This window comes from Trachemys scripta, chromosome 1 (assembly GCF_013100865.1).
Source record: "Trachemys scripta elegans isolate TJP31775 chromosome 1, CAS_Tse_1.0, whole genome shotgun sequence".
Lineage (NCBI taxonomy): Eukaryota > Metazoa > Chordata > Testudines > Emydidae > Trachemys > Trachemys scripta.
In genome coordinates this window covers 71,428,601-71,446,244 of record NC_048298.1, presented here as the reverse complement: position 1 = coordinate 71,446,244, position 17,644 = coordinate 71,428,601, and the positions used below count along the sequence as shown (strand labels likewise).

The following is a 17,644-nucleotide window of genomic DNA, read 5'->3' as shown; positions in this document are numbered from 1 at the left end:
GTAGTAAGAATGCATCTGTCAGGGAACCCAGGCTGTGATCTTGTAGGGAACAGAACTGCTGACATTTTTTGTTGATCCTTGTCGCAAATACGTTTATTTGCAGAAACCCCCACCGATGGAAGATGTATCTGGCCAGATGTGGACAAAGAGACCACTCATGGGGTCTTGTAAATGATCTGCTCAGGTGATCTGCCAGATTGTTTTGGACCCCAGTAGATAAGAAGCTTCTAGGCTTATTGAGCTGGCAGTGCAAAGCTCACAAAGCAGTGTAGCCTCTTGACAGAGCGGGCTCCTCCCTGCTTGCTGAGGTAAAACATTGCTGCTGTGTTCTCTGTGAGGACTAAAAGGTTGTTTCCCTTGATCTGTAGCGGAAAATCTTGGCAGGCCAATCTAACAGCTTTCGAAAGCCAATTCCTCTGCAGACCTAAACTCTGAGTCTGTAGAGAATCCAGATGGGTCCTCAAGCCAAGGGCAGACACATTGATCACTAACATGAGCGTCGGTTGCAGGCAGGCAAAGGGACTCCCACACATACATTGGCTGGAACTGTCCATCAAGCTAGGGAGATGAGGGAGTGAGAGGGACCTTCACTACCGAGTCCAGATAGTGACAGCACGGTGAGTAGCCAACCCTGTAGAATTATGAGGTGCAGACTGGCATTTTGAACCAAGTAACCGCACAAGGCCACATGCCCCAGAAGCCTCAAACAGTTTCATGCTGTTGTGACTGGGTGAGCTTTGTGATCTATAACAATAGACTGAATCATCTGAAACCTCAAGTTCAGATCATGTGTGTCTACTGCTATGCCACAACGGTGCCACTTTGGCACCAGAGAGGACAGCGTCAAGTCCAGTGCCGATTTAGGCACTGATTTGGAGGAGAAATGCTTGGATTTCAGATATATTCTACTCAACTCCCTCTCACCTCTCTTTTCAGGCTTTGAGGGTGGATATCTTCCTCTGGTGGGTGCCTCTTTGGAAGACACATGCTTGTTGCTAGGCACAAGGGAAGGAGATGAGTGCCGGGACTCTGACAACGTTGGAGCAGGACAGCTCAAGGGTGGTCTGAGTACCATCAGCAGGAACTTCAGCCTAGCCTCCCTATCCTTGTTTGTTTAAGGCTTGAATTTACAGCAAATCTGGCACCGGTCTTTCACATGTGCTTCGCCCTGGCACTTAAGACAACTACTGTGCGGGTCACTCACTAGCAACTAGCTTGAAGCCCAGCAACTGGGGCATTCCTAAGTGCAGGTGGTAGAACCCCAAAACATGGAAAACAATCAAAAAATTGAACATAACCAAACTTATTAACTAACTACAATTATATATATTTATACGCAGAGCAGAGAGAAAACTTCTGGTAATGAAAAGGGATTCCAACGACTGTTATGGGAAGTAAGAAGGAACTGAGAGGGGCGTGGGAGCAGCTCTTCCCTTTATACCTGCATGCAGCAGTACCCAGAGCAGAAGATGCGCGAGCCACCCAATGGGTACCGTTAAGGAGAAAAGTTTCTTATGGCCATGTGTGAAAGTGTCCATTTTCTGAATGCAAATGAGCTTTTAAATTAGGGGAGGAAAAGAGGTAGGATGTCTCAAAAGTTAAGGCACTGGCTTGAAATGTGGGAGAGCCAGGTTCAAGTGCTTGCTCTGCATGAACCAAAGTGGAGTTTTTCCTCCCAGATCACACATAATCAGGGAGAACAGGGACTTGAACCTGGGTCTCCCACATCTCCAACCAATGCCCTAACCACCTACCTACAGTCTGTCAGTCAGTCATGCTTTCCTTCCCCTTCTCTCCAGATTCCCCAACAAAAACTTAGTTGAAACAGTTATGTCTGCACAAAACATTTTGACTTTGAGCACATCTCAAGGAAATTTCATTTAGCCAAAAATGTTCAATCAGTTCTAGTGCAGACCAATGTTAAACTTCCAGTATATTACTTACCAGCCTTCTAAAAGATGTTTTTGACCTAGCACTGCTCTCCTAGCTTTTACTGAAACAACAGTGAGTTGGTGTATTGTCATAGAGACCTGTATTTGCTGAGAGTTATACTAGCTTGTAAGTCAGAAAGAGGTACCTGGCTGACCAAAAGGACAGTAATCCCAAGTATTACCTGTAAATCAGCCAAGAAATGCAACAGGCATGTGCCAGGGGAGCAGACACAATGGAAGCTGAAGATTATGAGAAAGCAGAAAAGGAGATAAGAGAAAAGCAGTTAGTATTTAGAGTGGCTTTAAGCTGAAGTACCTAAAAATCTCCTTTTAGGGACTGGAGTGGGAAGGTATAAAAAAGGGTGTGCATTTTAAAGTGACTTTTAATGTTTATGAAACATACCAGACTGGAGAGACAAAGGAGTTTGCTGTCAAGTGTTATCAAAGAGAAGACACAGCAAGGAGAACAACAATGATTCTCTTGCCTATGGAGTCTTTCAATACATGTTCCTCATTTGACCTGTAGCCATCCTCTCCATACAAACCACACTTTCAGATAACAGAAGGGCTCTTGCTTTAGCAGGATGAGGAAACCTAAAGAATTTGCAAATGCTGCTTTAGGTTGAGCCAGCTAGACAAAGAAGCAGCAAGCAGCCATTGCTTCATCCTCCTAGAAATCAAGCATGTAATTCTGTGACGCTGCAGACCTTCATGGAATCAGAAGGAAGTCAGAGACATGGCAGTGTTCTCTTGCATCACAGTAATTAGGCTTGTCCTTGTGCCGACAAATAAGAAACGTAGCAAAGAAGTCTGCCATTAAAGAAAAAAAGCAGTATAGAGTTTGTTTTAACCCTTTTGTACCAGGTGAGTTGACTGCTCACATATTAGTGTTGCAGGATAAAGTAAGAGATTCCTAAAAATCAACATGAGAGACAGCCGTGCTCTTCTACTCTCATCCTCCTTACTTTATGTGCCACTGCTATTTATGTCTTTGCCAAAAAATAATAGTCTGCCCTTCTCAACAGTTTTCATGTAAGGCAGCTCCTCTTAATTATAAGAGGCCTTGTAAGTTTTGACTTGCTTACTTTACCACAATATTTCCTAAAGTCTTGGCCTTCACTGGTTGCTCGTTGTCATCCAGAACCATCACTGCAAAGTAACAAAGAAAGAGATCATTTTTCTTCCTTGCAAATGGTACTTTTCAGATGGACAAAGACAATCTCTAAAAAGCTTGTCTACCTGGGGAGTTAGTGCAAGGCAAGCCAGGGTGAGAAGCTACAATGCACTAACTGGCTAGGTAAACCCTGATACAGAGCACTATGGAACATCTACTGTGCAGTAACAGGTCCATGCAGCAAGCTAGTTCATTGTAGATTCACACCCTGGCTTGCAGCACACTAACTCACCATGTCTACAAACCTTAATTTGATGAATGTCCACTTATGTCACACTTCAGTGTGGAGTAGGAACAGGCAACAAAAGTAATTATAGAATTTCTGGGTACCAAAATAGATGAGTTAAAGATTCTTGTTAGCATCCCCGCCACAAATCCCTAGGCCTTAAACTAAAGACACACAAACTGGGAGGGAGAAACATCTGGTTGGACTGAAAAAAAAAAAACCAACCCCAAACTAAAAATTAAAAGAAAAAAAATCTCCAGACAGCGAAATCTGAATCTTCAATTAAGAAAAGCCCTTTCATAAGTAGGGCAGTGAGCCCATGAAAAAGAGCCCACAAGAAATATTAGTAAGTGATAACAACTAAGGTTATTAGAGATTGACCTAACGTCCACTCAATAAATATCATTTGTGGTTAAAAAAAACTGTCTGTTTTTCAAATGCACAAAATCGGTCTCTGATTTGTCAGACTCTGCATAGTGAAACCACCATCCCAACAGGGAAGGATTGTGTTTTTTATACTACAGAGAGGTGAGGTGAAGTAACTTCTGATTTTCCCAAACTCACACAGCAGGTCAGTGGCATAGCTGGGAACAGAATCCAGAGACCAACTCCAGTGCCATTTTCAATGGTCCACACTACCTTTGTTACAATCTTCAGTAATTTGGTTATATTTCAATAGAGAACATTTAGGTTTACAAGGACAGAGCCTGGAACCTCCTCTTTGATAGTCTTTATCTAGGAAATCTATTAGAATCAAATCCATGCTGCCTGGGAACAAGGGAAGGATGACAAATAACTTGTTGCCCAGGGCTGTGGTACCCTTATCTGTACTAACTACTCAGAGGCATGGCTTATAATAGCTAGAGATACCTCATTAAGAATGGTTGATGCACATAAACAGCAAGTGGAGGTAGGGAGAAGAGGCATATTAAGCCTTTTAAATCATAAGCTATTTGAGTGTGGCCAAGCAGAGGAGGTAACTCTGATAGATATGGCAATTTCCTGCAATATCCTTAAAAAAACCTTATTGAATTAAGTTTATTTGGCATCCACTGTATTAAACGCAAAGGTAATGTATTATTGTGAGCCCTGGGAAATGTTATGAACTTCAAAGGATTATACTGAACAATGGGCCAGACAAGAATGGACTTTTGGATAGTGTCAAGTGGTTTGCCTGGGGAATCTCAAAGGGGAGGTTGAAGCAATGCCATGAGGAGGTAATCATTGTCTACTGCTTACCCATTCCCAGAATCTAAAGATCCAAGGTGTCTAAAGAAAGTACTAACCATTTTATGGGGATGCTTGTTCTGAGCTACAGGTGTTTTAACCATAGGAAAATCCCTTGGCGGAGTCTGAAGGACTGACTCCTACCAGAGTCTTTGCTGGAGTTGGGGTGATCTCTGTCAAGCTTATTAACATTTGTGTAGGTTCTTTTATTGTTTTTAATGTTTTCTCTGTAATGCTTTTCACTTGAAGAATAAATGTGCTTGCTTAGGAAGACCTGTGTAGTAATTTATAAGTATGGGCAATTATGTTGTTTACAGCATCTGAAAAGAAAGCAAAGAGTAGACGCTGGCCTGTTTAGGCAGTCTGGCATGCCAGGAATAACACAGTGTAGGCAGGGAACTATGCAGCCGGAAAACCCTGACCATGACTGGAGGGAACAAGATGTGGGTCTCTGCCCAAGAGAGGTGACAGCTGAGGAACAGGGAGCCTAAAAGCAGATGCCCTTGCTAGACTCCATAGGGGAATACAGGTGCAGTTGACCTGACCTGCGACAGGAACGTCCAGCTAGGTCCATCCTGCTACAACAGCCTTGGACAATAAGGAAGAAAGTTGAGGTGAGAGCAGAGATACCCACATCTGCCAACAGACCTTTGAAGTATCATTGTGCCTACTTAATACACAGACTCCAGGACTGCTGAAATTTGATCTTTGCTGTCTGAAACCACTCCTTCAGCAAGGACAGTGATTTTAACACCTGCATAGCCTGTCACAGACAATGGGTCAGAGACTTGGCATAAGGACAGATAAAGGCCCAAGAATTGGAAGGGTTAATGAGACAGACAAAAGGTAAGCTAAGAAAGGTTCTACGAAGGATAAATAGGAACTCAGAGGTCATCCTGTCCCCTCTATTCGAGGGAGGATAAGTCTGGGATGCTAACAAGAAGCTTCCATTCTCCTGGGCAATGACTACAAATTCTGTAAACACTATTTGTTGCTTGTACCTGTTCAAGTAACATAAGAAAAATCCATCAAGTTAGACTTGGAAAACTTGGACTCATATAGTAGGAGGAGATAGTCTTACTCATATCACAGTTTCAAGAACTTACATTTTTTTGTTGGTTTTTGTTTTGGATGCATTAGAGTCCTCAGTTTAATGTAATTTGTTTATCAAGGTGCTAACATCAGTTTTTCATATTAGATTTTGTTTCCTGACAGCTATGTATTTAGGTTTCCAAGATTTTTAGAATTTTTTTAAAAAGAACAGCAGTTTAGGAGTATTCCTGAATTACATGGCTACCAACCTATATTCAGGGTATTTACTGCCCTCAAATCCAAAACTTGCTGTATTTTGTCTTGGATAAATAACAAACAAACATATAGACCAAGGGACCAATACCAAATAGGTCAGATCTCAGAAAACGTCAGAGCTAGAAATGAATGAGGTATATTATTAAAAAATTAATTCAGGTTTAAATTAGTTTTCCAGTGGTATGCAGCATTCATAGCCTAACCTGGTCACCCAACATTGAATCTTGAACTGTGGCTGAATCCTGCTCTCATTTACTCCAATATAAAGCTGGAGTCACTTCATACAATATACTTTACTCTGTATTTACAATGGTATAATAGGAAAGAATTTGGCCATTGGAGGGGTGGGGGGTAAAAGGGCATTTCTTCCGATTTTACTTCCCCAAATCCAATTTAAAGGTATCATGACTTCAGCAACCATTGTCCAGAGAACTACTAATGCAATTTTATACTATCAGAAAGCACAGAGTCCATCTTTTAAATGGCATAAAACATTTATCACAAACTAGTAGCTAAAGTAGCAACAGCTAGAGTCATATCACAACTGAAGTGAGGAAAAGTGAGATAGTAATCAGAAGTGATTTCAAGGTCCTGTATTTCATTAACAGCAGGGTTACAGGATTTGTAAACTTTTCCAATAAGTGGTCCTGAACCATTGGTTAGAAAGGAAATGTGACATCTGTTCCCTTACGGAACATACATGAATATGCGTTCATTTTATAGTCTATTTTAAAGTACAGTAGAACCTCAGAGTTACAAACAGCTCAGAAATGGAGGTTGTTCATAACTCTGAACAAAACGTTATGGTTCTTCTTTCAAAAATTTACAGTTGAATATTGACTTAATACAGCTTTGAAACTTTCCTGTGCAGAAGAAAAATGCTGCTTTCCCTTTATTTTTTTTTAGTAGTTTACGTTTAAAGTAGTACTGCACTGTATTTGGATTTTTTTTGTTTTTTGTTTTTGGTCTTTGCTGCTGCCTGATTGCATACTTCCAGTTCCAAATGAGGTGTGTGGTTGACTGATCAGTTCGTAACTCTGATATTCATAAGTCTGACATTCTTCTGCAATTCCCTTTCATCCATTTAGAAGGAAGTTTTTAGATACTCTAACAGCGGGTTTTGCAGAATTCATTTAAAATCTCTGCATATGTGCGTCCCACGTATTCTTGCTAAGCCTGACTACAGAGCTTTGGGAACAGGTTTGATGCAATTATATTCTGCCATTGTTCCCTGCTTATTAGAGCTCTGGTCAAACTTTAAGCCTTTTCTCTAACTTCATCTTTCATTCATTGTTTGTCTTCATACAATAACTACTAGTGCCAATGTCTAGGGCAGCTGAAAATCTTTATTTTTTTTAATGTTCATGTTCACTTCTACTTGTTAGAAGAAAGTCAGCCAACCGTTCCTTCCCAAGAATGTGAGCACTCCTCCTGTAGATGGCTTGACCTCAAAAAAATCTAATTATGTGTCCTTCTTGAAGTAATTCCTGAACACTCTGGGTCAAAATCAGAGTTCCCAGGTATAAAAATATTTTAGAATTCTTCATCTCATGGCTGCGCACTCTGCATGCAAATACCTTCCAAACAATGAAAGCTCTCACTTTTTAAGCCCTATGCTGGTTCACAGTCTATAATTTCATACAGCTAGAAATAAAAATGCTGCATATGTATTGAAACATAACGTGTTTAACAACTCTCTCAAATATGAGCCCCTGTACAAGTCTGAACACAAACACTGTCTTCTTTGATAAAATTAATGAGGATGTGAGGCAGGTACAAATAGACAAGATTTATACCCTTACCATGTTGCTTTTTAGTTCATCATTACATATTTGTAGAGGTCACAGACTTCAGGAAGAATCATCTTTATACACTTAAAATCAGGTGAGTTTTTAAATTAAATTGTTGTGCAGAAAAAGATCAGATTAGTGTGTTTATTAAACATATATGTACAACGTATATGTCCAACAAGCAAAACCATTTAGCCTCTGAATAACACATGTAGTCATAGATGTAAGGTACAAGTATGACAATACGTTCTTAAAGCACTATTTAGCTACATAGTCTAGCTACTATTCCCTCTCCACCAATTATAAAGATGATCACTATTAACACTATTTTTCCTAACAGCTAAAAAACAATGTCACTGCTGGTTATGATTTAACACTAGATTACTGCAGATTATGGTTTGAAGATTTGAATGTTTCGTAATATCCATTGCCCCTTTGTATGCAGGCATTCCAAACCTTCAGACTCAACAGTACAATGACAACTGCAGTTCCTTGTGCACTTTCAAATCTAACTGTATGCCTGAGAAATTTTGGGTGCATAAGGAATGGGTAAGACTAACAGTTGAAAGATGGAAAGGAATGTTTGCTAATAATGCAGATTGCTACGGGTCTGCCCTTGTGAGTTTTTGAGCACTTCCTGAAAGATGCAAGCATCTTCAAGGGATACAGGATAAATTAAAACCCATACGATTAAGTGGTTGCTGTAATTTTAATCGTACTGGATACTGGAGTCTGATTGTAAGAACTGATGCTTCTGAACCTGATACAGGTCAAAAAGTTGCATGTGTGCATGTGAGAGAGAGAGAGAGAGAGAAAATGGCTTTAAGTCCATTCGGGAGCCACTAGACTGGTTCCAAGGGGCAACATGGAATAGCATCAGGGCTGCTCTAAATTGCGCCAATTGGTAACATACACAATGGGATCTCCAGGATGTGTCAGCTCCCAAATCATGTTTTTTCCCCAGCCAAACTGGGGAGGAAGGAAAAATAAAGAAACATCGGTTAGGAACTACTATGCTGACCCTATGTCACATGGACATTCACCCAGTTAAGTAGCCAGTTAAACCAGAGAGGTACAAAGCTGATTGAGCAGAGACCAATTTTGGCCCTAGATCGTTAAACAATAACTGCAATCTTAAACCCTGATCTTGTGAGGTGCTGAGCTGTCTCAGAAGTGCAAGCAACTTCCTCCCCTATTGATATACACTGCACATTCTTACCATTGTATCCTGGCACTGATTTTCCTGCCTGTCCTGGTGGAGGAGTTGTAGAGTTTCCCAAACCGATGCAGGAAGCAGTAATTGCAGATCCAGTTTCTGTTATGTAATAGAAGGAAAATGTGTCAGTTAAGGCTTGTACTTAGTGTCATTAAGTACTTATTGGTGCCAAGCTTGGTTTCTAGTTCGGAACATCAAAAATACATTCCCAGATGAGCAATGAAAGATTTAGAATTCAGAAGATTCATATATAATATGTAATGAATGCAAATTCACCACAGAAACCAGAGTGCTCTAAAAGGCCATGTTTCCATTCAATAACAAACAATTAAAAAAAAAAAGTCTGTATTGCACTAAGAAAAAAGGAACCTGTAGCTTATTCTACTGTGGACCTAGGGGAGTCAGAGAACAATAAATTACATGTTCGCAAGAAACCTATAGATGATCGGACTGCTACATAAGATTATTTTATATGTGTATTTTTAGAGTTGTCCCATCAACCAGAATCAAGAGGAACAATCTCTAGAAAACACACTAGACCAGACTTGTCTTATTATTATTCTACCTCTCTGTTTAGATTATCCTATTGCTTTCTGTGTAAAGTGCGTATCACTAGGCGGTTGCACGTTTCGTAGCTTCTGTAGGCCGAGCTGACTGCACACACCAGCATTCCTCCATTCCACTCCATAAGCTCCCATCCTCCTTTATTTCAGGGACTCCCTGTAACTTCCCCCACCCTGTCCCTCATGCCTGGGGCTCTCCGTGTCCCCTATCCGTCCCTCCGCTCCATACCAGGGAGGGAGAGGAATTATTTCAGCTCAGTACTAATGTGGACACAAGAACAAATGGATATAAACTGGCCGTCGGGAAGTTTAGGCTTGAAATTAGACGAAGGTTTCTAACCATCAGAGGGGTGAAGTTTTAGAACAGCCTTCCGAGGGAAACAGTGGGGGCAAAAGACCTCTCTGGCTTTAAGATTAAGCTTGATAAGTTTATGGAGGGGATGGTTTGATGGGATAAAGTGATTTTAGTCAATAGGTCAATAACGTGCCATCGCTGGTAATTAGTAACAATGGTCAATGATGGGATATTAAAAGTTACTACAGAGAACTTTTTCCAGAGTATCTGGCTAGAGAATCTTGCCCGCATGCTCAGGGTTCAGCTGATTGCCATATTTGGGGTCGGGGAGGAATTTTCCTCCAGGGTAGATTGGCAGAGGCCCTGGAGGTTTTTCGCCTTCCTCTGTAGCATGGGGCATGGGTCGATTGCTGGAGGATTCTCGGCGATTTGAAGTCTTTAAATCATGATTTAGGGACTTCAACAGCTGAGTCAAGGGAGAGAATTATTCCAGGAGTGGGTGGGTCAGCTTTTGTGGCCCGCATCATGCGGGAGGTCAGACTAGATGATCATAATGGTCCCTTCTGACCTTAGAGTCTATGAGTCTACTCTGTGCGTCCTCATCCCCTCCACCCCCATTTCCCCTCATGGCAGGGACTCTGTGTGCACCTTCATTTCCCCTATACCAGGGTCCCCCAAGTTCCCTCCCACCATGGACTGTATGTTTCACTGCCTCCCCTATACCAGGGTCCTCCCATTCCAGGGGCTCTGTGTATGCTCCCATCCCGCATTTCCTCTTCCTCATCATTTTTATTTCCATCTGTCATTCAGGGTGTCAACATGTTAAGCTATTGGAAGAATGAGGAGAGATGAGATGGGATACTGTTATACTGGAAGATATTAATGGGTGCCTTCAACCAGTTTGATTTATAGACAACTGGAGAGAAAGTGGAAGCTGTTGTGCTAAACAGATGACAGGGGCTCCATGTCCCGCATTTTCCTCCTTTCAGTTTTTCAATTTTGCCTGTAAATCGATACACTCATGCCTAGAATATTCCCTGGAATTGATCAAATGTGGCATTTAAAATTTATGGTGTTACATACAGACAGGGGAATGCAGTTGTGCAAAGCCTTCTCAAAGTCGACCAACTATATGCAGAATTCTATTTTGGGGCTGAGAAATTCTCTCCCTTGAGATGCTCAGTAAGCAGACAAATGTAATATTTCCCAATTTTATGCTGCTGGGCAGGAAGACCAGAGAGTAGTCTCTGTTATGAAGCAATGGATCACTACTTTATCTGGAACTACTGCAGATAGTTCAGGAATATCTATTTTATAACTCATGGGGTTCTCATTGAGATACCACTTTGGGAACTATTTGCAGCTACACAATGAAGAAGAAAGGAAAAATAAAGTAGTATAAAGTAAAGTATATCTGTGCTGCAGTCATGATTAAAGCTAGCTCAGATACATTCACACGAGTTGCAACAAAATCCCATGACTGCAATGCAGACGTATCTTAAGTTTCTGAAGCTGCTAGAAAGAAACTTCATGGGAGTGCTGGGGGAAGAGGAGTCATTCCTTCAGTATTGCCAGCCCCAAGCATTCAACAAATCATGAGTCAAACCCCCAAAAGCATGAGATTTGACAAGCAGTACATTGAAGTGTTTTTGTTTTTTTACTTGCTTTCTGGCTTGTGAATCTTCAGTGCTCAGATATTCAAGCTTATCTCCACACCCAGGATGGCTAGGAATTTACTTTCATTAAAATGAAAGCTGAGGTTCTGATGTGGTTATATAACGCCAGGGTCTGGAGGAGGGGGAGGGGGATAATGAAAAAAAATTATAAGACTCACAATAAATCTGTGAGAGTTGTCTATGTTTACAGAAGCATTGCTCTACAGCAGCCATAGCTTCCTTCCAGAAGGAAGTAAGTCTGTATTCTCGCTATGGAGGCTTTTCATGTTGGTAGATTCTTACAGGAGTTAACCAGTCAGTGGTAAGATTAATACAGAATATTTAATAGGGTCCTTATTCAGTCTACTGGCTTTCCCATGTATGCAGGGCCCAAAATGGGCTGGTGTGCAGTAGTTTTGGCCAGTGACACTGATGGCCTTACTGGAATTTCAACTCATCCATATTTCAAACTAAGCAAGCCAGTGCAGGACCAGAGATGGCCCTTGAACTTGCACCAAGGTGAAGCTGTGTCCAGCAAGAGAAGCATGCCAAGTTCTGAAAAAATCCCACCTTAAGGCAGCCTGTCTCAGATGCTGGCTGCAGGAGGCAGATAACAGCTACACTTATAAGAGCCACAGAGGTCACAGATAGAATAGGGGAAAGGCAGTGGACGCAGCTGGTGGCAGCTTGAACTAGAACCTCAGGGATCTCCAGTGGGAGGAGGCTGAAACTGGCCTGAACAGGAGCTTTGAGGGCTACAGAGAAAGTAGGAAAGAGAAAAACAAATGGAGGCAACAACTAACTGAGCAGAGGGAGAACAGGTCAGAAGAGATTGGGAGAAAGTAAGACTGAGGGTTGCACCCAGGCTGAGAGAAAAACTGGGGTGGGGGCGGGCACAGATTCACAGTAGAAAACAGAAATGGGGGAGAAAATGGTTCAGAGTTATAATGAGAAAAGGAGGAAAGAGGGTGGAATAAATGATGTGTGAAAACTAGAAAAAACGATAAGGCTACAGTGTTACTGCACCTCTGAGCCATAGTTTAAGTGAGGGTTTTGGCAAAGATTAATAACATCAGAATATGGGCCTATTTCCTTGAAAGAGCGAGAGACTCGTATTTTGCAGGCAGAAAAAAAGGTAAGGGGTTCCTGCTTCACTATGATGTAAAAGAAAGGAGCCTCATCCCATTTAACAATGTGTGTGAGGATATTTGCCAGGGTTCTCTTGTAGTAGAAGCAGGGAGGCAGTAGCAGAAGGCAATGGAGCTGCAGAAGCAGAAACCCTGACAGATATTATTCAGCAGGTTTGGAACCGCATTTTCCCCAAAACACTGATATTGGGCTATTATGGACCCTAACCTTTTCTCCCCATTCAATTTTTTTTAAACAGAATGAAGTCAAATTGAAAAATAAGGGCAGATATACTTAAATACACCAAATTTCTACACAATCCGCATTTCCCTGGGGAGTAGAAGGGGGAGAAGGGAATCAGAAAGCAAGGGGAAGGGGAGAATCTTCCAGCTGATTGCAGGAGTTGCAGGGAGGAGGCTGCCAAACCTACTGCAACACGTCTGTTGAGAAAGGCCTGGTTTAAACTACTAAGTTATGCCAGCATAACTATGTCACGTAGCAGTGTGAAAAAATTCATACCTTCTAGGCCAGTGGTGGGTCTGCAGACAGTCAATGTAAACACTGTCTTGCAGACCACCAGCTGATTACCCTGATGAGCCGCAGGTTGCCCACCACTGTTCTAGGCAGTCTAGCTATACCAGCGGAATGGAGTAGTGCAGATGCAACTAAGCCGACAGAAGAGTCTTTCTGTTGGCTTAGCTAAAATCACTCAAGGTTGATGTGCTACTACTGAAGTAGAAGAATTCCTTCTATCAGCATATGCAGTGTCTACACTAGCGGTCTAAGGGTACGTCTATACTTACCTCCGCGTCCGGCAGTAAGCAATCGATCTTGTCTAGACGCGATAAATCGATCCCGGATCGATCCCGGAAGTGCTCACCGTCGACGCCGGTACTCCTGCTCCACAAGAGGAGTATGTGGAGTCGACGGGGGAGCCTGCCTGCCGTGTCTGGACCCACGGTAAGTTTGAACTAAGATACTTCGACTTCAGCTACGTGAATAACGTAGCTGAAGTTGCGTATCTTAGTTTGAAGTGGGGGGTTAGTGTGGACCAGCCCTCAGCCAGCATAGCTTTACTGAAACAGACTCTTTTAATGCAGACCTGACCAAAAGGTGGTATGTGGGTTTGGCTTTTAGATCAGAGCTGAGAAAAGGAAATCATGGGACGTAGTCAGTCTCCTTTCAGATGACCTGGACTGCTCATTTGTTTGTGGACATCACTTGTCAGTGTATTTAAAATTTAAACTTCTGACAAGCTGATGCCCAACTACCTGCTGCTGCGGTGGGTGGTACTGAGGAAAAAGCTCCCCTTCCAAACACCACTCTTCAGCCTGTTAACGTTCTCCCTGTGAGGCCCTCCAGCCTATCCTCACTGCTTCAGTATACCCCAAACAACTGCTACTCTATACAGCTCCTTTCTCTAATGCCTCCTGTTCCCATAGATGAGGTCACATTCACTGCTGACAGAGTCAGGTGCAACTCCATTAACTTCAGCTTAGACCAGCAACAGATATAGGCCCAGGCACCAAACAAATGTGGGGGGAGGCAGAATGCAGACTTGAAAGCCTTGCAGTACCATCCTGCAAGAATGAAAAATGTGTGGGGGTGAGAGGGATGACACGGGAGGGAAGTAGGAGGATAGGGAGCTAGAAACTTAGGGCTGGGAAATCCAGGGCCCCAGACGGTATCCCACCTGTATAACACAACAGTCATCACAAATCTCCTCTTATGGCACCTGGGCCTCCTCTATTCCTCCCCCATCTTCAGGAAACCCGGGGTCCATTCCAGAAAATAGAGGATTCAGTATTTAACCACCTGAGTAAAGGACTTTGTGGGAGTCAGGGTAGCTCTGCTGACATCATCCCAATGGAGTGACTGCAGCCAAGAGAGCCACAAACATATTGTCCCCCTGCTATGATAATGGTGGAAGACCTCCCCACCCCCATGTTGGATTCCCGAATCAGGGAGTCCATGTAGGACTGGTCTAGTTTGCAGGAAGAATATACTCAGTGTTAGGTCTGTGACTAGGAAGCGTGGAAGAGTCTGGTCATGGAGATCCTGGACTCATTTTGTCTTATTCCACTCCAAGGAATTGGCCTGAAACTGCTAAACTCAGTTCACGTGGGCTGCAAAGTAGTTCCTTCACTGAAAATTGTTACAGTATCTATCAACCTAAGCCGCGTTTGAACTTGTAACAGACAGGCATCGCCAAAAAGCTGAATGTCCCATTATGAGTTTCATGAAACCATCCAATACACCACTTTATCACTGTTTTAATGCAATGTTGTGGATGTGACTGTCGGTAACTCAGCAAACCAATTTATATTTCTTACTCACAACATTGCCAAGTACAGAAATATTAATAAATTCTACCTTTAGTATCATTGTTGACAGCAGTTTGTGAACTCCAGCCAATTTCTCTTTATACACAAGTTGACAGGAATAGGGAATGCCTTTGACAAGGAAAATTACTACAGCTGCAAAGCAATGATTCTGTCAGAAAAATGGAATGAGCATAGAACATTACAGTAACCTAATCCACAGATATGATTAGTGTGCACTAGGAACTGACATAAATTTGTCACTGCAGAATCCTGCTGTTCAAAGGTCTTGGACGGGGGGAGATTTGTGAAGTCTTCAAGGATAAGTTAGGATCCACTTTGTGTTTTTTATGCACAATCTACAAAACTAACAATGTGAACTAAAAGTGAACCATGCTATTATATTGATTTATATTTCTGCACTTACTCACTACACAATAAAAAAATATAAAAAGACTGAACTGTGTTCCATCTCTTCTAAATAAGGAATATATATTTCCAAAACAGCGGATATGCAATTTCAGTAGCAGCTACTTTATGATACCGTCTTGCTAGTTACCACTGTGAATGTAACATTTTTAGTATCTACCCTACCATAGGTAGGTATGCTGGTCAAATGCTGGTCCCTGATGTGCACACGTGGTTCGCATGAGACAGTGGGAGCCTAACAAACAACCCTGTATGCTGGCCCAACTAGCCCTGTATATTGTTTTTCAACAGTGGCCAGTGCCAGATGCTTCAAAGGGAATGAAGATAAAAGGGCAACTATTATCCAGTCCCAGGTTCTAGAAGTCAGAGGTTTAAAGAGAAAGCATGAGGCTGTTTTCCCTATCTTGGCTAATAGCCATTGATGGACCTAACCTCCACGAACCTATCTAGTTCTTTTTTGAACTCAGTTATACTTTTGGCCTTCACAACATCCCCTCGAAACTAGTTCCACAGATTGCCTGTGCATTGTGTAAAGAACTTTCTTTGTGTTTGTTTTAAACCTGCTGGCTATTAAATTAATTGGGTCACACCTGGTTCTTGTGTTATGCTAAGGGATAAATAACACGTCTGTATTCACTGTCTCTATATCATTCATGATTATACACCCCTATCACATCCCCCCTTAATTATATCTTTCCTAAAATGAATAGTCCCAGTTTTTTTAATCTCTCCTCATGTGGAAGCTGATTCATACCCCTCATCATTTTTGTTATCCTTCTCTGTACCTTTTTCAGTTCTAACATATCTTTTTTGAGATGGGGCAACCAGATCTGCACACAGTATTCAAGGTGTGGGTGTAACATGCATTTATATAGTGATATTTCCAGTCTTACTATCTATCCCTTTCGTAATGGTACCTCACTGCTGGTCCTCACTGCTGCTACATATTGAGGAGATGTTTTCAGAGAACTATCCACAGGGACTCCAAGATCTCTTTCTTGAGTGGTAACAGCTGATTTAGACCCCACCATTTTGTATGTGTAATTGAGATTATTTTTTCCAATATGCATAACTTTGTATTTATCAACATTGAATTTCACCTGTCATTTTGTTGCCTGCTCACACAATTTTGAGAAATCTCTGTCACTTCTCACAGTCAGCTTTGGACTTATCTATCTTGAGTACTTTTCTATTATTTGCAAATTTTGCAACCTCACAGTTTACCCCTTTTTCCAGAGAACTGATGAATACAGTGAATGGCACAGGTTCCAATACAGATCCTTGGGGGACCTCACTATTTACCACTTTCCACTGTGAAAACTGATCCTTTATTCCTACTCTTTGTTTCCTATCTTTTAACCAGTTATTGATCCATGAGAGGACTTTCCCTTTTATCCCATGATTTTCTACTTTGCTTATGAGTTTTTGGTGAGGGACCTTGTCAAAGGCTTTCTGAAAGTCCAAGTACACTATTCCAATGGATCACTCTCGTCCACATGCTTGCTAACATTCTCAGAGAATTCTAATACATTGGGGAGGCATGATTTCCCTTTACAAAAACTGTGCTGACTCTTTCCCAACGTATCGTGTTCCTGTGTCTGATAATTCTGTTCTTTACTATAGTTTCAACCAATTTGCCTTGTACTAAAATTGGGCTTACTGGCCTATATAATTGCCAGAATCACCTTTGGGGCCTTTTTTAAAAAAAACATCAGTGTTACATCAGCTATCCTCATTAGCTATTAGTCATCTACTACACAGGCTGATTTAAGTGACAGGTTACATACCACGGTTTGTAGTTCTGTAATTTCATATTTGAGTTTCTTCAGAATTCTTGGGTGAATACTTATTCTTCAGTATTCTTGGGTGAATACTAGGACTTATTACTGTTTAATTTATCAATTTGTTCCAAAAACAATTTTTTTCACACAACGCACAGTCAACCTGTGGAACTCCTTGCCAGAGGATGTTGTGAAGGCGAAGACTATAACAGGGTTCAAAAAAGAACTAGATAAGTTTATGGAGGATAGGTCCATCAGTGGCTATTAGCCCGGATGGGCAGGGATGGTGTCCCTAGCCTCTGTTTGCCAGAAACTGGGAATGGGTGACAGGTGATGGATCGCTTGATGATTACCTGTTCTGTTCATTCCCTTTGGGGGACCTGGCATTGGCCACTGTCGGAAGACAGGATACTAGGCTAGATTGGACCTTTAGTCTGATCCAGTATGGCCATTCTTATGTTAACCTCCTCTATTGACACTTCAATCTTGGACAGTTCCTCAGACCTGCCACCTAAAAGAATGGTTCAGATGTGGGAATCTCCCTCATATCCTCTGCAGTGACGACCACTGCAAAGTATTCACATAGGGCTTGTCTACGCT

The 17,644-nt window shown here is 41.9% G+C and overlaps 1 protein-coding gene across 1 annotated transcript in view; it reads right to left on the bottom strand.

Moving 5' to 3' along the window:
- ACSS3 (acyl-CoA synthetase short chain family member 3) overlaps positions 1 to 17,644 on the bottom strand; it is a 124,439-nt gene that overhangs the window by 20,241 nt on the left and 86,554 nt on the right. The window contains exons 10-11 of the mRNA XM_034772167.1: positions 8,876 to 8,971; positions 3,017 to 3,080 (exon numbers count right to left, since the gene is read on the bottom strand). Of these exons, the coding sequence (XP_034628058.1) occupies positions 3,017 to 3,080; positions 8,876 to 8,971 (160 nt within the window). The remainder of the gene's footprint in view (positions 1 to 3,016; positions 3,081 to 8,875; positions 8,972 to 17,644) is intronic.